Here is a 16,182-nt window from a genome sequence, read left to right as displayed (position 1 = left end):
AAGATGTACAACAGATCCAGATTCATTATTCATGATTCCACACCGGGTCTTTAAGACAGCCGGCGGTCTCGGCTTCCCTCAGTAATCTACAGTTCCTGAGCGAACACTGTCAGCCTGGAAATCTGGATATTGAGAATGTTGGAGTATTGATATAGAGTCGTCACAAACATACATCACCTTAGACAAACACACACACTATTTCACACACACACACACACTAAAACAGCAAAGAAACACACATACAGAGACCAGAAGACGAACACTATTTGTCTTACACACACGCACACACACGCATACGCATACACACACACGCACACAGAGCCGGTTTGAGTGGTTCATGGTGTTTTTATTGAGTAAACAAAGGGTCAAAGTGTGTGTAACATTCAGACACGACCAACACTGACACTACAGGCCAGGAGCATCAACTTCCTGTTTATAAATACACGGGGCTGCAGGGGCTGTTCAGCAGGGGTGATGATCCGGCACACGCTTCCTGAAACACACACACACACACACACACACACACACACACACACACACACACACACACGCAGGTTAAACACTCTCCTCAGTGTGTAAACACCATGGTAAATCTGGTTGGTTTTGATCTGGTTTTGTTGCTATGGTAACTGGAGCTACACAGCTGACCTGCTCCAGAACAGGTGTATTATGGGTTGGAAATTGCAGACCTGAACTGGACCAATCAGCTGTCAGTAAAGTGACAGATATACCTGAGGCAGTAAAGCCCCTCCCACAGCCTAAGCCTTGGTTCTGCTCCACAGTAAAGGCTTTACTGAGCCTAAATTAGCTTTAGTTGCTAATAATATGCTAATGCTAATGCTAATATATTCACATTGTTTAGAATTGCCAATTAATATTAATGAAAATAACTTTACATTCACTCGCATGACTCGTGTGTGTGTGTGTGTGTGTGTGTGTGTGTGTGTGTGTGTGTGTGTGTGTGTGTGTGTGTGTGTGTGTGTGAGACAGACCTGGGAGCCGCTTTAATGATGTTGTCCACACGCAGGATCATCTCTGCAGCCTCGGCTGCGCTCAGCAACACCTGACGCTTCACCTGGAAACTCTCCGTCACACCCAGAGCCGACATGTCCCCCACACACCCCTGAGCCATGTCTGAAACACAGGAGAGAGAGAGCTCAGTGTGTGTGTCTGTCTCAGAGTGAGTGTGTGTCTGTAGTGTGTGTGTGTGTGTGTGTGTGTGTGTATGTGCCTCACCCAGGCCGAAGGTGTTCTTGTTGTCCTGGTGTGCGGCCCTCAGCTGAGACACCAGCTCTGCACTGTCATAGCCCGCATTATCAGCGATGATGGTGGGCAGCTGGAACACACACACACACACACACACACACACACACACACACACACAGTTTATAACACACCTGAATCATGGAAATCAATGACAGAGAATGAGAACCGTGCAGACTCAACACTAACAGTAAAGCCCATTCACTGCAAACACACACCACCAAAGCAACACACACACACACACACACACACACACACACACACACACACACACACACACACACACACAATAATCCTGTTTATCCACATTTAATAATGAATCTTTTCTGTGAATGAGTTACTGACTCAATAATGAATCTATTCAGCAAATGACTCAGCTACTGACTCAATAATGAATCTATTTAGCAAATGACTCAGTTACTGACTCAATAATGAATCTATTTAGTTCATGACTCACTTACTGACTCACTGAAGCTCAGACTCATGATTCACTCCTGGTTTATGCACATTTATTATTGAATCTATTCAGCGAATGATTCAGTTGGACCTGCTTTAAATAAGACTCATATCTGAACGAATCTCCAGTTTTGAGTGAATCAATTGAATCAGCGACTGGCCACTTCAAATCTTTTTAGTTTAATTAGCTGTGCTTTATTAATCTATAGCGACACACGAGATTCATATGATCATCATTACATGCGAGAAGGTATACAAGAGTCTAATGATGGGTGTGTGTGTGTGTGTGTGTGTGTGTGTGTGTGTGTGTGTGTGTGTGTCGTACCATCCTCAGGGCTTTGGCGAAGGACTCCATGGCGACGGCCTCTTTTCCTGGTGTGTGATTGGCCAGATCTGACACAGCTTTAGCCATTAGCATCTCCGAACAGCCTGAAACACACACACACACACACTGGGGTGAGCAGAGGAACACACACACAGACACAGAGGCATGATGAGAGTGTCAGGTGTGTGTGTGTACCTCCTCCATATACGGTGCGCGTCTCCTTGACGGTCTGCGCCAGCACACACAGCGCATCATGCAGAGAGCGCTCAGCCTCATCCAGAATCTGCTGCGTCGCCCCCCGCAGGACGATAGTGCACGCCTCACCTACACACACAAATACAACAGTGTTCTCTCAACCATGGAGACTCCAGAGAAGTGTGTGTGTGTGTGTGTGTGTGTGTGTGTGTGTGTGTGTGTGTGTGTGTGTGTGTGCTCACCCATAGACACCCCAGAGAAGTGTATGAGTGTGTCCTCTCCGATCATCACCTCCTCAATCAGCTTGCAGTGGCCCAGCTTCACCAGCTCCGGGTGGTCAAAGGTGGAGGTGATTTCTCCACCTGCAGGACGCGCGCGCACACACACACACACACAAATCAATCAATCACTACAGCAATACTGAATCAACTAGATGAGTCACTGAGTCATTTAGAGAGTCACGTGCTGAATCAATGACTCAGTGACTCGCTCATTAGCATCTGCTGCCTCCTGCTGGTGGTCTACGTTCAGAAACACACACACACACACTTCATATCTGAATATTAGCCAATAACTGATAGGGTAAATCCAGTAGGTTACAGTATTACGCTTTAATGTGACCTAAACCACCCCTAATCAGCAGCAGCAGGGTCACAGTGAGCTCTGACAGACCCTCAGTCAGGTTAGTCCTGCTGCTCCAGCAGTGTAAACTCCCCCTATGGCTGAATAATGAGGGGTTATCTGAGCACTGAATCAGCCTGTGGTGCTGCTGCTGAACCCAGTGTGTACCTGTGACGAGAGCCAGACGCTCCACTCCTGTGAAATCTGCGTGCTCGATGGCCATGACGCCTGCGGCCGCAAACAACTGCTCTGGGTAATTGTAGATCAGCTGCCTGAAGACGAACACACACACATACACACACACAGCGTTAACATCTCACACACATTCATCTCAGTCTGATTTTCACAGATTTAGGACCAAACAGACACACAACCTCAACACTCATTTACTGGTACTACTGTACTTGTGTGATAAAGACCAGGAGCACGCACGCGCACACACACACACACACACACACACCTGTTGATGAAGCAGTTGATGCCGTGTTTGAGGATCCGCTCCACCTTCTCCTTCATCTTCTCCTTCTCTGCCGTCTCGATCTCTGCTACTTTAGCGGTGGAGTCCACACGCACTCTGGAGCCGAAGATCTGACACACACACACACACGCGCACACACACACACACACACACACACACACACACACACACACACACACACACAGGGTTAGGGGTCTCGCACTCCTCTCTCGATCAGTGTTCACACCAAAAGCTACCACAAGGATTCTAAATACATCAAATCATTAGCATAGGGCTAGCATGATGCTAACATGAAGCTAGCATAATGATGATAACATGCTAACTATGTAGTTAGCATGATGCTAACATGATTAACATTATGCTAACAACATGTTAACAGTAGCATGTTATGAAGTTTGCATGTTGTTAACAATATTTTGCATACTGGTCGCATCTTGCTTTAATGCTTAGTAAGCATTACTTGGCTAATCATTAGCTTGGCTAACCATTATTAGCACTATTAGCTAGCATTATTAGCTAGTCAATGCTATCATGAATGAAAGGAGCCGATCCTCACGTCTCTATGATGTTCTGATGCTGAGATATAGCTGTTGTTAAATGGTTGCTAGGGTAGTGTGTTTTGTTGCTATGGACTGGAAATGACGCTTCATGACTCTTCTGTTGAGTGTGAATGATGTGAATCAAGCCTCACGTCTGTATGACTGTATAGAGATATTAATATGGGACACTAATGATGGCAGACCATGGTAACGGTTGCTAGGGTGCTCTTTTCTGTTCCACAGCAGTGTTTATAAGCTTATTATCATGTTATACGCATTATTTGTGTTGATTTACTGAACACTTTTCTGAACACTTCCAGTTCCTGCAGTGTGAGCGTGAGTTATTAACACTGAGGGAGGCGTCTGGACATCAGTAACCATCACTGCGCTCATTCCCACAGGTCACTTCACTGTATTATAGTCTGCACTCATCATCATCATCATCATCATCATCACCATCATCTCCTCACCTTGATCTTGTCGGTGTCCATGCCGGTGTTGGCGATGAGGATGTTTGCGTTCTCAATGCGTTTGGGCTGATTAACCCCGATACGCTTGTCCAGCAGGAACCCTGTGACACACACAGGAAGTGTTTTAGTCTGTGAACTGATGACCTTCACAGCCAATCACAGGCATTTCTGTTGAGCAGGTGAACACAACAGCCAATCAGCAGTTAAAGAACATGCTTAAATGTTAGCGGGAAATGAACGGTATTAGAATTCCAGTACTGACTGGTGCTGAACTCAACACTGAACACACACTCAGCAGTGAGGTGTATGCGTGTGCGCACTAACGCCCCATTCACACGGGGCATCAGCTTCAACGCTTCCCATTCACTTTGAATAGGTGATGTCAGGCGTTGCCGAACTGCATTGTGGATCCGTCTGCGCCGGTTCAGAGGTGCTCACAGCAGAAGTCGGGACTTTCTCAACTTTAAACGCCGACAGAAGCGTCAGCCAATCAGATCGCTGTATGCAAATACACCAGCTCAGACAGTGGCTTACTGCTGACTGATTTCATTGGCTGACGCTGCTATGACGATCACATCAGCCCCAGCTTCAGACACGCCCCTCTGTCCAGCGCTGACGCTGAAGCCTCGTGTGAATAGGGCTTAAGGATGCACACTTCACCAGTGCTATGGTAGTGTTGTGATAATACTGCTCCAAAACACTGCCAATGCCACTGTGGTTAGCAAACGGCAGTCTCGTCATTACCGGTGACTATTTTCGGACTATTTGAGTTCTGAATTACAGCGTCGCAGTCTTATTTAGTATCCCGATACTTCAGCTGGTCTAGTATCGTAATGTAAATCAGTGGTTCTCAAACTTTTAAACCCGCGACCCCCATTGTAAGATCGTCAAGAACTCGCGACCCCCCACTACCAAAGCATATACAAACAATAAAAATAGCTTTTTTTTAAGCTGTTCACAATATTTTAACTATATTTACTATAGATTACAGGGCTCGAAATTAACATTTTTGCTTGGTAACACTGGTGCTTCTAACTTTAAAAATGTAGACGCACCAGCCAAAATTTAGTGGCTCCCACCAATTATCGCACTGTTACTACAAGTTTTATAAACAGATTTATTGCATTTGAAAATCAACACTAATCAAAACAAGCAAAAAATAAATATGCATGCGTGAGGAAAATATGTCTTAATGAAATCCCGTTATCACAAGAAAAGACATTTTTATAACATAATTGAGTGACCAAAAGATACACGGACGGATATCCCAAAAGATATCCCACAGACTTTACAGTGAATGCTAGTTATTTTCATAGCAGACTTGAAGCCAATGGAGGTCTTTTATCCACTCTTCAATAAGTATAGCTGGTGGATTAACATTCAGCACATGATCAGTAATCAGATGTGCCAATATTTGTAGCTTTAGGTGTTTCTAAGACAAAATCTGTCAGTGTTGTTTTCATTCTCTCGTCTTCAGCGCTTTACATTTTCGCGGTTGTATCTCCTGTCATCTGAAGACAGGAGGCGTTGACTGAGTGATTGACAGCTGATTTTAACCAATCATTCGTGTTCAGTTCTTAGAGCAGTGGGCCAATAAGAAGAGCGCGAAGGCGGGGCAAGCGTTGAAGGCTTTGTTTACTGCTGCAAGTTGACATGACAACAGTTTTAAACTGTTCCTGAGCGCTGCGTTCCAAGTACAAAGATGCATTCTGCCCGAATGTGTCCTAAATACTTTATGAATCAGTGATATCTTTTAAAAATCTGAAAATATTAGCTTTCACTTGTAATACTGAAAAATATTTATTATAATCACTGAAAATTACACAATTTTTAAATAACTCTCGCGACCCCTTGAAATTATTCTGCGACCCCCATAGGGGTCGCGACCCCCAGTTTGGGAACCACTGATGTAAATGAATGGTATCGTGACAACCCTAGCGCACTCACCCTCGTCCAGGTATGAGTCTGTGAGGCTGCCGCCCAGCTTCTTGATCAGGTGAATGGCCTCCAGGTTGCCAGATCCCCGGAGCCGCATCACCGCCTGCACCGCCAGCTTGGCGAAGTGGTCCTTATGGTGCGTCAGCAGCTTGGAGGAGAGCGTGGTGCGGGAGATGTTCAGCAGATCCTCCTGGAACTTCAGCTCGTCATTCCTGCACACACACACACACACACACACACACACACACACACACACACACACACACACACACACGTAAATACATAGTGTTACAGAACACTTAAAGTCACACTTCACAACTCATTAAGACTATTAGCTCACCACACTGCTAATCATCTGCTTGCTCAGGCAGTAGTTGTGTAGGATTAGGGATGCAGAATAAGATCATACTCTATAAGTGCTTATAACCTGTTCATATCTTAATAACAGGCTGATAATAAGACTGTAGTCAATGAACTGGGACTGAAACTGAACGGTTATATGTATAATACAGTCACTATCATCACCATCATCATCATCATCACCATCATCATCATCATCATCATCACCATCATCATCATCATCATCATCATCATCATCATCCTCATCATCATCATCATCATCATCATCATCATCATCACCATCATCATCATCATCACCATCATCATCATCATCATCGTGTATTGTCCAGGTCTGAGCTTGTCAATAAAGCTGATTTGAGCAGTGTGTGTATTACCCATGATCCACTGCGGCCTCTCTGAGGGCGTCGCGGGCCGCCTGTGTAGCCTTCCTCCAGCCGGAGATGATGATCTGAGGATGAATCTTCTTGGCGATCAGCAGCTCTGCCTCCTGCAACACACACACACACACACACACACTCATTAGCATTATCATCGTCATCACGAAAGCTACACAACATTAACAAATAAACTAAATAAATATATTAAAGAAAGGAACAGCAGTAACTGTGTGACGCGTCGCTATAGAGGATGAACAGAGTCAAACATGGACAAACACTGAGCCTGCAAACAACCTGTGTGTGTGTGTGTGAGAGTATGTATTCCTGTGTGTGTGTGTGTGTGTGTGTGTGTGTGTGTTTTTCAGTGGATTATTATGTGTCTGAAAGAGTGTATGTATGTTTCTGTGTGTGTTTATGTATGCATGAGAGAGAAAGACAGAGTGTTTCTGTGTTTGTGTCAAAGTGTGTGTATTCCTGTGTATGTAATTGCGTCAGTGTGTATGTTTTGTGTGTGTTTCTGTGTTTGTGTGTCTGAGAGTGTGTGTCTTCCTGTGTAAGTGTGTGTGTAATCGTGTGTATGTGTTTTTCCATGTATAATTGTGTCTGAGAGGGTGTGTGTTAGTGTGTGTGTGTGTCTGAGGGAGAGTGTGTATGTGTGTAAGTGTGAGTCTGTGTAATTGTGTGTGTGTGTGTACCCGCAGCAGCTCAGCAGCCAGCACAGTGACCGAGGTCGTCCCGTCACCAACCTCATCATCCTGGACCTTAGACATGTCTGAAACACACACACACACACACACACACAGCTCTGTTTATCTCAGTGCGCACACAGGACGTGTGTTACCATATCATCATAGACCCTGCAGCACATCAACACCAGTGACCCGACAGAGGAGCCGGTGTGTTCAGTCCCTGATAATCAATAACTCATCTTCTATTATCATGATGCTACTGATTATTAAACTGAAGGTGATCCCCAACCCCAGACACATTATCAGACTAGACGGACGCTTCTCTGTGTGGATATACAGTGACGTCTCATTATTAAAGCTGTATTATCATTATTATGATCACCATCCTCAGTGTGTGTGTGTGTGTGTGTGTGTGTGTGTGTGTGTCAGTAAACTCACCCACGAGCACTTTAGCAGCAGGGTTGTCCACCCCGATGGCCTTGAGGATGGTGGCTCCGTCATTGGTCACCGTCACGGTACTGTCTCTGCCTCCGCCCAGCAGGATCTTATCCTGGAGGAGGAGATCATCAGTCAGAGGAGGAAGAGGAGTCAACACACACACACACACACACTCCACTATAAACCAGTGTAGTTAAAGTACGAGTAACGTCTGAGTTTGGTTATTTATGACTGACTAATGAAGGTCTTGATCATTAGCCTGCACACAGATGATTAATAAGGTCAGAAGAGCATATGATACATATAAATATAAACAATTACAGCTATTTATTGTGTAAAATACACCAAATTCATCATCAACTGAAGGCTATTTCATGAGGACTTCAACACTGATTAACACACATCACAGAATAACAACTCCAAATCTAACATATACAGATAAATGACAGCACTTTACCTCAAAAATCAACATTAGACGACGTTTTTAGGTTCAATTTGTGATGAAGAACTTGATAAACTCCTCCTGGTGGACAAACACTTGCTTGTTTCTGTCTTGATATAGTGTGAGCTGACTCTTATATCAGATATGTAAGTGCTGATGCTACTGTATTTACATTTCCTTCTTCCTTTTCCTCTAAATCCTCATTCATTTGTAAGTTCAGAGAATAAATACGTGTGTCTAGAAGTTTTCACCATCTCACATTATAATAATAAAGGGTTTTATAGTGAGAGAGAGACTTGAATTATTCAGTAAACAACTGTCCAGACCTAGATTAAACTTAAGATGCCCACTGTACACGTCTGCTGCATCTATACAGCGTCTCTCTGTCTTACAGGTCTGGATTATGCCGTTTATTCTAGGTGAGATTTGATTGGACGGGAATAACAGGACTGAGTATTCTCAGCCAATCACAGAAGACTTGTTTAACAGCATGTCAGCTTCTATGGCTGTTGTGATGGTGAGGAAAGGCATACTACAGATCTAGATGACATTATTAGACTCTTTATTATCACTACACACTCTAAAAGTCACTGCAGACGAGGTTACCTGCAGCAGTGAGTGCAGGCTGGAGGATACACACACACAGATACAGCAGTACTACAGTAAACGGACAGGTACAGCTCCTGAGGAAACTCCTCAGCTGCAGTAATCTGAGTGTGTGTATAACACAGAGAGTGTGTGTGTGTGTGATGTAGAGCCGCACCATTCCTTTAGGTCCCAGAGTGCTCTTCACCAGATCCCCGATGGCAATGGCACCGATGAAGGACGACTGCAGGAGAAGAAGAAGAGATGGTGAGATGAAGACCAGAGCAGAGGGTTTAGACCACACAAGCGTGTGTGAGTATCTCCAGCAGCTCTAATGCTCAACATGGACTGATGATGAAACACTCTGATTGACATTCTCCTGCTGTACGTGTCATCAGAGGGGGAAAGCCTCGCCCACTAGTGCCCATCTCATTAGCATAAACAGCAGCCCTGAGTGAGAAGCAGCGGTCTGTCCATTAGCCATTAGAGTGTTTGAGCTGCTGAAGATAATGTCAGCATAGACTAAGAGGATTATAGATGTGGAGTTTTAGATCAACAGAGACATAGACTGACAGAAGACTGAAGCACAGCTGACACCTAACATTATAGATAATAATTAAATAAAGGACATGTATTGTGTGTAAAGCAGACACTCACCAGACGAGCGGTTTCTGCCTTCTCCTCATCTGCTCCATGCTTGAAGATGCTGACCGGAGCCATCGATAGAGACGCCTACACACACACACACACACACACACACACACACACACACACACACACACACACACACACACACAGCAGTGAATTACACCACAGGTCTGCTGAATGCTTGATTCTGATTGGCTGACGGTCACTCTCAGGTGTTTTGTTATTGTCAGATAAAGGCACAGCTAAAGTAGCTCTGAGGAGGACTAACACTCTCACACACACATCATCTGACTGAAATAACGTCAGCATTACTTTACTAATAACTCATTTATCTGCATATTACTGCAGTGAAAGCTCATTTCAATACTGGAAATACATTCATACATCAATAATCTCTACTTTCCTCATTAAAGATGCACAATTAATACATTATTAACAGAGATATTGCACTTTTATAGCATATATTCACATATAGAGGCCTATTTCTTGCTTATTTCCTAATAAATGCAGTGTATAACAATACTAAAGGCCCGTGTCTGAACATCTGACCAGACTTAATGACACATTTAATGTTATGTATTTATTCTGAACTAAATCTTTATATAAATCGCTTTATTTCATGCTCGTTCAGCTGCTGAATCTTCTCCTGAGTCAGTGTGAACGGTGTTCGTCACAGATTAAACACTTTCAGGAGTTGTTTTGCTTCATAATAAAGTAGTCTGTATTCAGAAAACTGTATTTAATACACAATAATACATAATAATAATATTAATACATAATAATTCAATGCACAAGAGGTGTTATTAGTGTCTATATTCTAGATTATAGGAGGTTTAATACATAAATATCATAAATAAATATAAACTGGGTTGGTATTGCATCAGTATCAGAATATTTGATATTGATTAGTTCTACATTAACTTTATATCATATTAATATTGATCATATTTAGCTTTATGTGATGTTATCATTTGATTAAATGAACTTTTTTAATCAAAATGAGTTGATATTAACACCATTTATTATTATAAAGGTATCCAGATCTCATCAGCACTGAGTAATCATCTGTATCTGTGAGGGAAACTCCTGATATGGTGTTTTATATTGTACATTGAAGAGTGCAAACGCTAACATGATTTACTGACATTAATTAAACTGCTCAATTAGAGTCATTTTCAGACATCATGATGATCAAGAGCTCAAAATCAAAATCATTAGGGAATATCGTTCCATAAATCAACTTTTTAAAATAAAGAGAAAAACTTAATGTCATTTACATAATCAGAACATTAACATAAACAAATAGCTTGAATAATACTGGATTAATTATTGATCAAACACTATCAGAGCAAGATAGTTTGTTTTCTTCAAACACATGTCAATTTTAATATTATTTAGCTTCTTTTTCCCAAAGTATTTATGTTAATTTAATATAAAGACGACATAAAATGTGTTTTTTTATTAACCTTTATTCATGATCATCTGTTAGATCTTCATTACAGCACTTCTCTTTAACATTACCGTGTTATCTCCACTGTACTCATATCTGTATTCTGATGCTGGAGGTCGTTTAACCAAAGCATCTGTTCATATACAATATGTCTGACACTATTTATCTGACTGTTTTTAAATTTATCAAACCATAAAATCAGATTTCCTAAATATAAATAAATAATATAACTTTCGTGATTAACGCTAATTTTAGTTTGCAGATTAGCAAGCTAAGAAATATTTAGCAATTCTGAATGTAAATCAATCCTCTGGGAAAACAGTGATTTTTCATCTGCAGGGTGTTGCAACAAATTATAACCTCATTAAACTGAATTCTATACAAGCAACAGATATATGAAAACAGTTATAATAGGCATGATAACACTGAGGAGAGAACCACTGCTGTAGTGATGGAGATTCTGACCAGACAGCAGCAGCAGCTCAAGACTATATAGGGTATGCAAATGAGCAGCGGTGACTCCGCCCACCGCAGAAAGCACTAGAAACACCCTGAACATCCGATTAACAACGATACACACATATTCAGCTGCTGCTACACAACACATTACACTTATCATGACTATAATATATATATATATATATATATATATATATATATATATATATATATAAACTGCGTGATAACTGTATAACGTTAAGTGAATAAAGCCACGCGGGTCCCTCAGGGCGTCATTATTGCCTGTGTAATAACAGTAATAAACGCTCTGCACGCGTTCAGTCGCTCAGTTTATACTCTATATTCATATTAATAATAATGCTGATCAGACATGAGCCGCTAAACTCATTGTTCACGCGCGCGCGCTCCTCAGACTCCCCGTGAGCGCTCATAACGCGTCACACGCGCACACTCGGCTGATAAACGCGTGTCTCTGCATCTCTGCGCGCGGTTATCTGCTATAAACCGATGTTTTAACGCTGTAATTCTCACCATGATGAGGATTAGATGTGCTGTGGAGACCCGCACGCGACAGGAAGAACAGCACAGGGAGGAGACGGGCTCTTCAACTGCTTCCTGTGACGGGGGCGAGCAAAACCTTTTAAAATAAAAGTCTCAAGCTGTTCATAACGACGCGTGTATTTAAAACGGAATAAATCTGCTTTCATATATGCTGTAATAATGTTATTCATATGTTATCTTATAGTTATCTGTCATAACTTTCATTTAATGCTATAATGTGGAACTTTAGCGTCTCGAAAGACTTTTATCTGCGCGTTTTGCTGTAGTAAACCCAGCAGAAGATGTTTAATTCTAGTCATATTTTGAGGAGAAAAGCTCATATTATATTTAGAAGGGAATAATAGAGAGAGAGATTATAATGACGGGGGTCTACACACCTGATATCTTGATTCTATTAGATGTACGTTTACGATTAATTGGCTAAAAATGATTAATGATAATAGTTTCTGGGTTACTTTAATATTTTTACAGGTGTAGATCGCTTATTAATAATTCCCCTTTATATTTAGAAACTATTCTCTTTGTTTCATCGTGTTTGGCTATCTGGTCGGTTGTCCATCTATTAGATAGAGTTGTTCATGTGTGATTATAAGCAGTGTTTCGGGTATTGAACTCTATTCTGAATGTGTCTGTAATTAATACTGCTGTCTCCACTAGAACTGAACACTTCATCTGCCTTCTCTGACGATAAACAGACAATTATTCTCAATAAAGTAATAAAGCTAGTCTAAATATTGTCTTCTTTTCTCCAGGAGCTCTATTATTAAGTTAAGAACCAGGTTTCTTTCCTTTCCCATACCTCTCACAGCTAAAGCAGGACACTTTAACATTTATAATGATATTTACCTGTCTTCAGAGCTTCTCAGGTGTATATTTAATAGCTATTGACCACAATAACTGTACATTTAGTGAGGCATTTCTTTTTTTGACTGTTTATACAGTAGAACCTTCTGGTCTGACACATTCGAGAGGCTTAATGTTTATTTCAAGCTGTCCTCACAATTATATAAAAGCAATGTGATTTCTGGTTTAGCAGGAAATAATTCACATATATTTTTATTGAATATTATTTAATTTTGGGCAGATGTTTTATTCATAAATGTAAGTGGCTTAAAACAAAATCTTTAAGATTGTTAAAATCTAAATCAGGAATAAGAGCGTTTAGATTGAAGACAGTTCATCATCTGGCCGCTAGAGGCTCCGACACACAGCAAATCCTCATAGACGCCCATGTTAAAATGGCCAACTTTACAGCAGTAAAACGGGTGTTTACAGCCTGCTACAAAAGATGGCTTCAGTGTATCTAGCTAATATTATCCTCCATGAAAACTGTGAGGGGTGAATTTTATCATAACTCTTTACATTATTCCTTAATATTCTACATAATCTACATATGCTGCTCTTCACCTCAGCTGAACTTAATCTGACACACAAGTGTCTGCTGCTCCAGCAAGTGTGTTCAGTTCACTCCTGATCTAAAGGTGGCGCTGTTTTCACATCAACAAAACACACCTGGGGCAGATTCTGGCGTCATTACTGTTTATCTTTAGCTCTGGGTTTAGCTTTCCAACCAATAGCAGAATAGTAACTACTGGGGAGGCGGGGCTAAAGATAACACAGGCTTATCTGATTGGTCAAATTTAGATAAACAGCCAATGCATATGGCACTCATCAGTGTGATTTAACTGAAGACTTGGAGAGGTGAAAACACATAATGAGACAATACACCATTATTATATCAATATTAATAGTGTTTACTAGTCATTTGGGTCAAAAATGAGCTGTCTACAATACAATAAAGTTACCAACAACTAGGTGAAGGATTAAGAGTAAATCTGCCAGCCTATTAATATGCAAAAACATGATTTATTACTCTTATAATGTGAATATTCCTGTATATCTGATATATCTTCATATCAGCCGTCCAACTGTTATAGCAGGGTTGAAGAGCAGCTCAATAATACAGCTGCTCTAATGTTTACTCTGAGGTTAATGATCAACATCAACGTGTGTGTGTGTGTGTACAGACTACAGTTCCCACAATGCCTCAGTGTGGGCGACGGCTTCACCTGTTCTCCAGGTTGAGCAGGACAGCAGAGCTCAGATCAGCTGCAGAGCGATGAGAAGGAGAAGAAGAAGAAGAAGAGTTGATGTCTGATGTGATGGAGCCGCCGGACGACTCCTTCGACTTCCTCTTCAAGATCATCCTCATCGGGGACTCAAACGTGGGCAAGACCAGCCTGGTGCAGAGCTTCAGCACGGGCCTGTTCTCCCAGCGCCAGCACAACACCATCGGGGTGGACTTCACTGTGCGCACACTCAACCTGGACGGCAGGAGGGTGAAGGTCAGATTACACACACACACACACACACACACACACACACACACACATACACACACACACGCACACACACACACACACACACAACTTTAGTGAGGGTTTAATGTGGTTAGGAGAGTCGTGTGTGTATATACATGTGAGTGTGTGTGTGTGTGTGTGTGTGTGTGTGTGTGTGTGCTGCACATGCTCCTGTTACACTAAAGCAGATCGGCCAGCAGAACCGGTCTAGCAGGTCCATCTAGTGCACTACTGAGGGAAGTGGAGACTCTTCCTGAATGTGTGTGTGTGTGTGTGTGTGTGTGCTGAGCAGTAACAACATGCAAACAACAATGCAAGAGGAAACTAATTTGAAATATTCACTAAAATATTCACTGTAGTGTACATGTTCAGTAGGCAGAATGTAGTGTACATGTTCAGTAGGCAGTATGTAGTGTACATGTTCAGTGAGCAGTATGTAGTGAACATGTTCAGTAGGCAGTATGTAGTGTACATGTTCAGTGAGCAGTATGTAGTGTACATGTTCAGTAGGCAGTATGTAGTGAACATGTTCAGTAGGCAGTATGTAGTGAACATGTTCAGTAGGCAGTATGTAGTGTACATGTTCAGTGGGCAGTATGTAGTGTACATGTTCAGTAGGCAGTATGTAGTGTACATGTTCAGTAGGCAGTATGTAGTGTACATGTTCAGTAGGCAGTATGTAGTGTACATGTTCAGTAGGCAGTATGTAGTGTACATGTTCAGTAGGCAGTATGTAGTGTACATGTTCAGTAGGCAGTATGTAGTGTACATGTTCAGTAGGCAGTATGTAGTGTACATGTTCAGTAGGCAGTATGTAGTGTACATGAACAGTAGGCAGTATGTAGTGTACATGTTCAGTAGGCAGTATGTAGTGTACATGTTCAGTGGGCAGTATGTAGTGAACATTGTTCAGTAGGCAGTATGTAGTGTACATGTTCAGTAGGCAGTATGTAGTGTACATGTTCAGTAGGCAGTATGTAGTGAACATTGTTCAGTAGGCAGTATGTAGTGTACATGTTCAGTAGGCAGTATGTAGTGTACATGTTCAGTAGGCAGTATGTAGTGTACATGTTCAGTAGGCAGTATGTAGTGTACATGTTCAGTAGGCAGTATGTAGTGTACATGTTCAGTAGGCAGTATGTAGTGTACATGAACAGTAGGCAGTATGTAGTGTACATGTTCAGTGGGCAGTATGTAGTGAACATTGTTCAGTAGGCAGTATGTAGTGTACATGTTCAGTAGGCAGTATGTAGTGTACATGTTCAGTAGGCAGTATGTAGTGCACATGTTCAGTAGGCAGTATGTAGTGTACATGAACAGTAGGCAGTATGTAGTGTACATGTTCAGTAGGCAGTATGTAGTGTACATGTTCAGTGAGCAGTATGTAGTGTACATGTTCAGTAGGCAGTATGTACTGTAGTATACATGTTCAGTAGGCAGTATGTAGTGTACATGTTCAGTAGGCAGTATGTAGTGTACATGTTCAGTAGGCAGTATGTAGTGAACATGTTCAGTAGGCAGTATGTAG

General features: G+C 41.9%; 2 protein-coding genes across 3 annotated transcripts in view; one reads left to right on the top strand and one right to left on the bottom strand.

Annotated features, from left to right (window-relative positions):
* Nucleotides 1–325: 325 nt before the first annotated feature.
* Nucleotides 326–12,352, bottom strand: cct2 (chaperonin containing TCP1, subunit 2 (beta)). Its single transcript, XM_056455366.1, has 16 exons — nt 12,265–12,352; nt 9,834–9,908; nt 9,355–9,420; nt 8,150–8,261; nt 7,718–7,794; nt 7,020–7,132; nt 6,295–6,497; nt 4,348–4,448; nt 3,321–3,448; nt 3,029–3,132; nt 2,482–2,601; nt 2,240–2,368; nt 2,045–2,148; nt 1,237–1,336; nt 993–1,134; nt 326–493 (listed from the first exon to the last, which is right to left on the bottom strand). The coding sequence occupies exons 1-16, from the start codon at nt 12,265–12,267 to the stop codon at nt 463–465; spliced, it is 1,608 nt and encodes a 535-aa protein (XP_056311341.1). The 5' UTR covers nt 12,268–12,352; the 3' UTR covers nt 326–462.
* Nucleotides 12,353–14,332: 1,980 nt separating this feature from the next.
* The window catches only part of LOC130222447 (ras-related protein Rab-19-like), a 5,786-nt gene continuing 3,936 nt past the window's right edge, over nt 14,333–16,182 (top strand). Inside the window, exon 1 of one of the 2 annotated variants that reach the window (XM_056455018.1) lies at nt 14,333–14,639. In XM_056455018.1, coding sequence (XP_056310993.1) covers nt 14,445–14,639 — 195 coding nt within the window. In that variant the 5' untranslated portion in view covers nt 14,333–14,444. The remainder of the gene's footprint in view (nt 14,640–16,182) is intronic. The other variant, XM_056455017.1, reaches the window with a different exon arrangement.

This window comes from Danio aesculapii, chromosome 4 (genome assembly GCF_903798145.1).
Source record: "Danio aesculapii chromosome 4, fDanAes4.1, whole genome shotgun sequence".
Lineage (NCBI taxonomy): Eukaryota > Metazoa > Chordata > Actinopteri > Cypriniformes > Danionidae > Danio > Danio aesculapii.
This window is presented reverse-complemented; position numbering and strand designations above follow the sequence as displayed.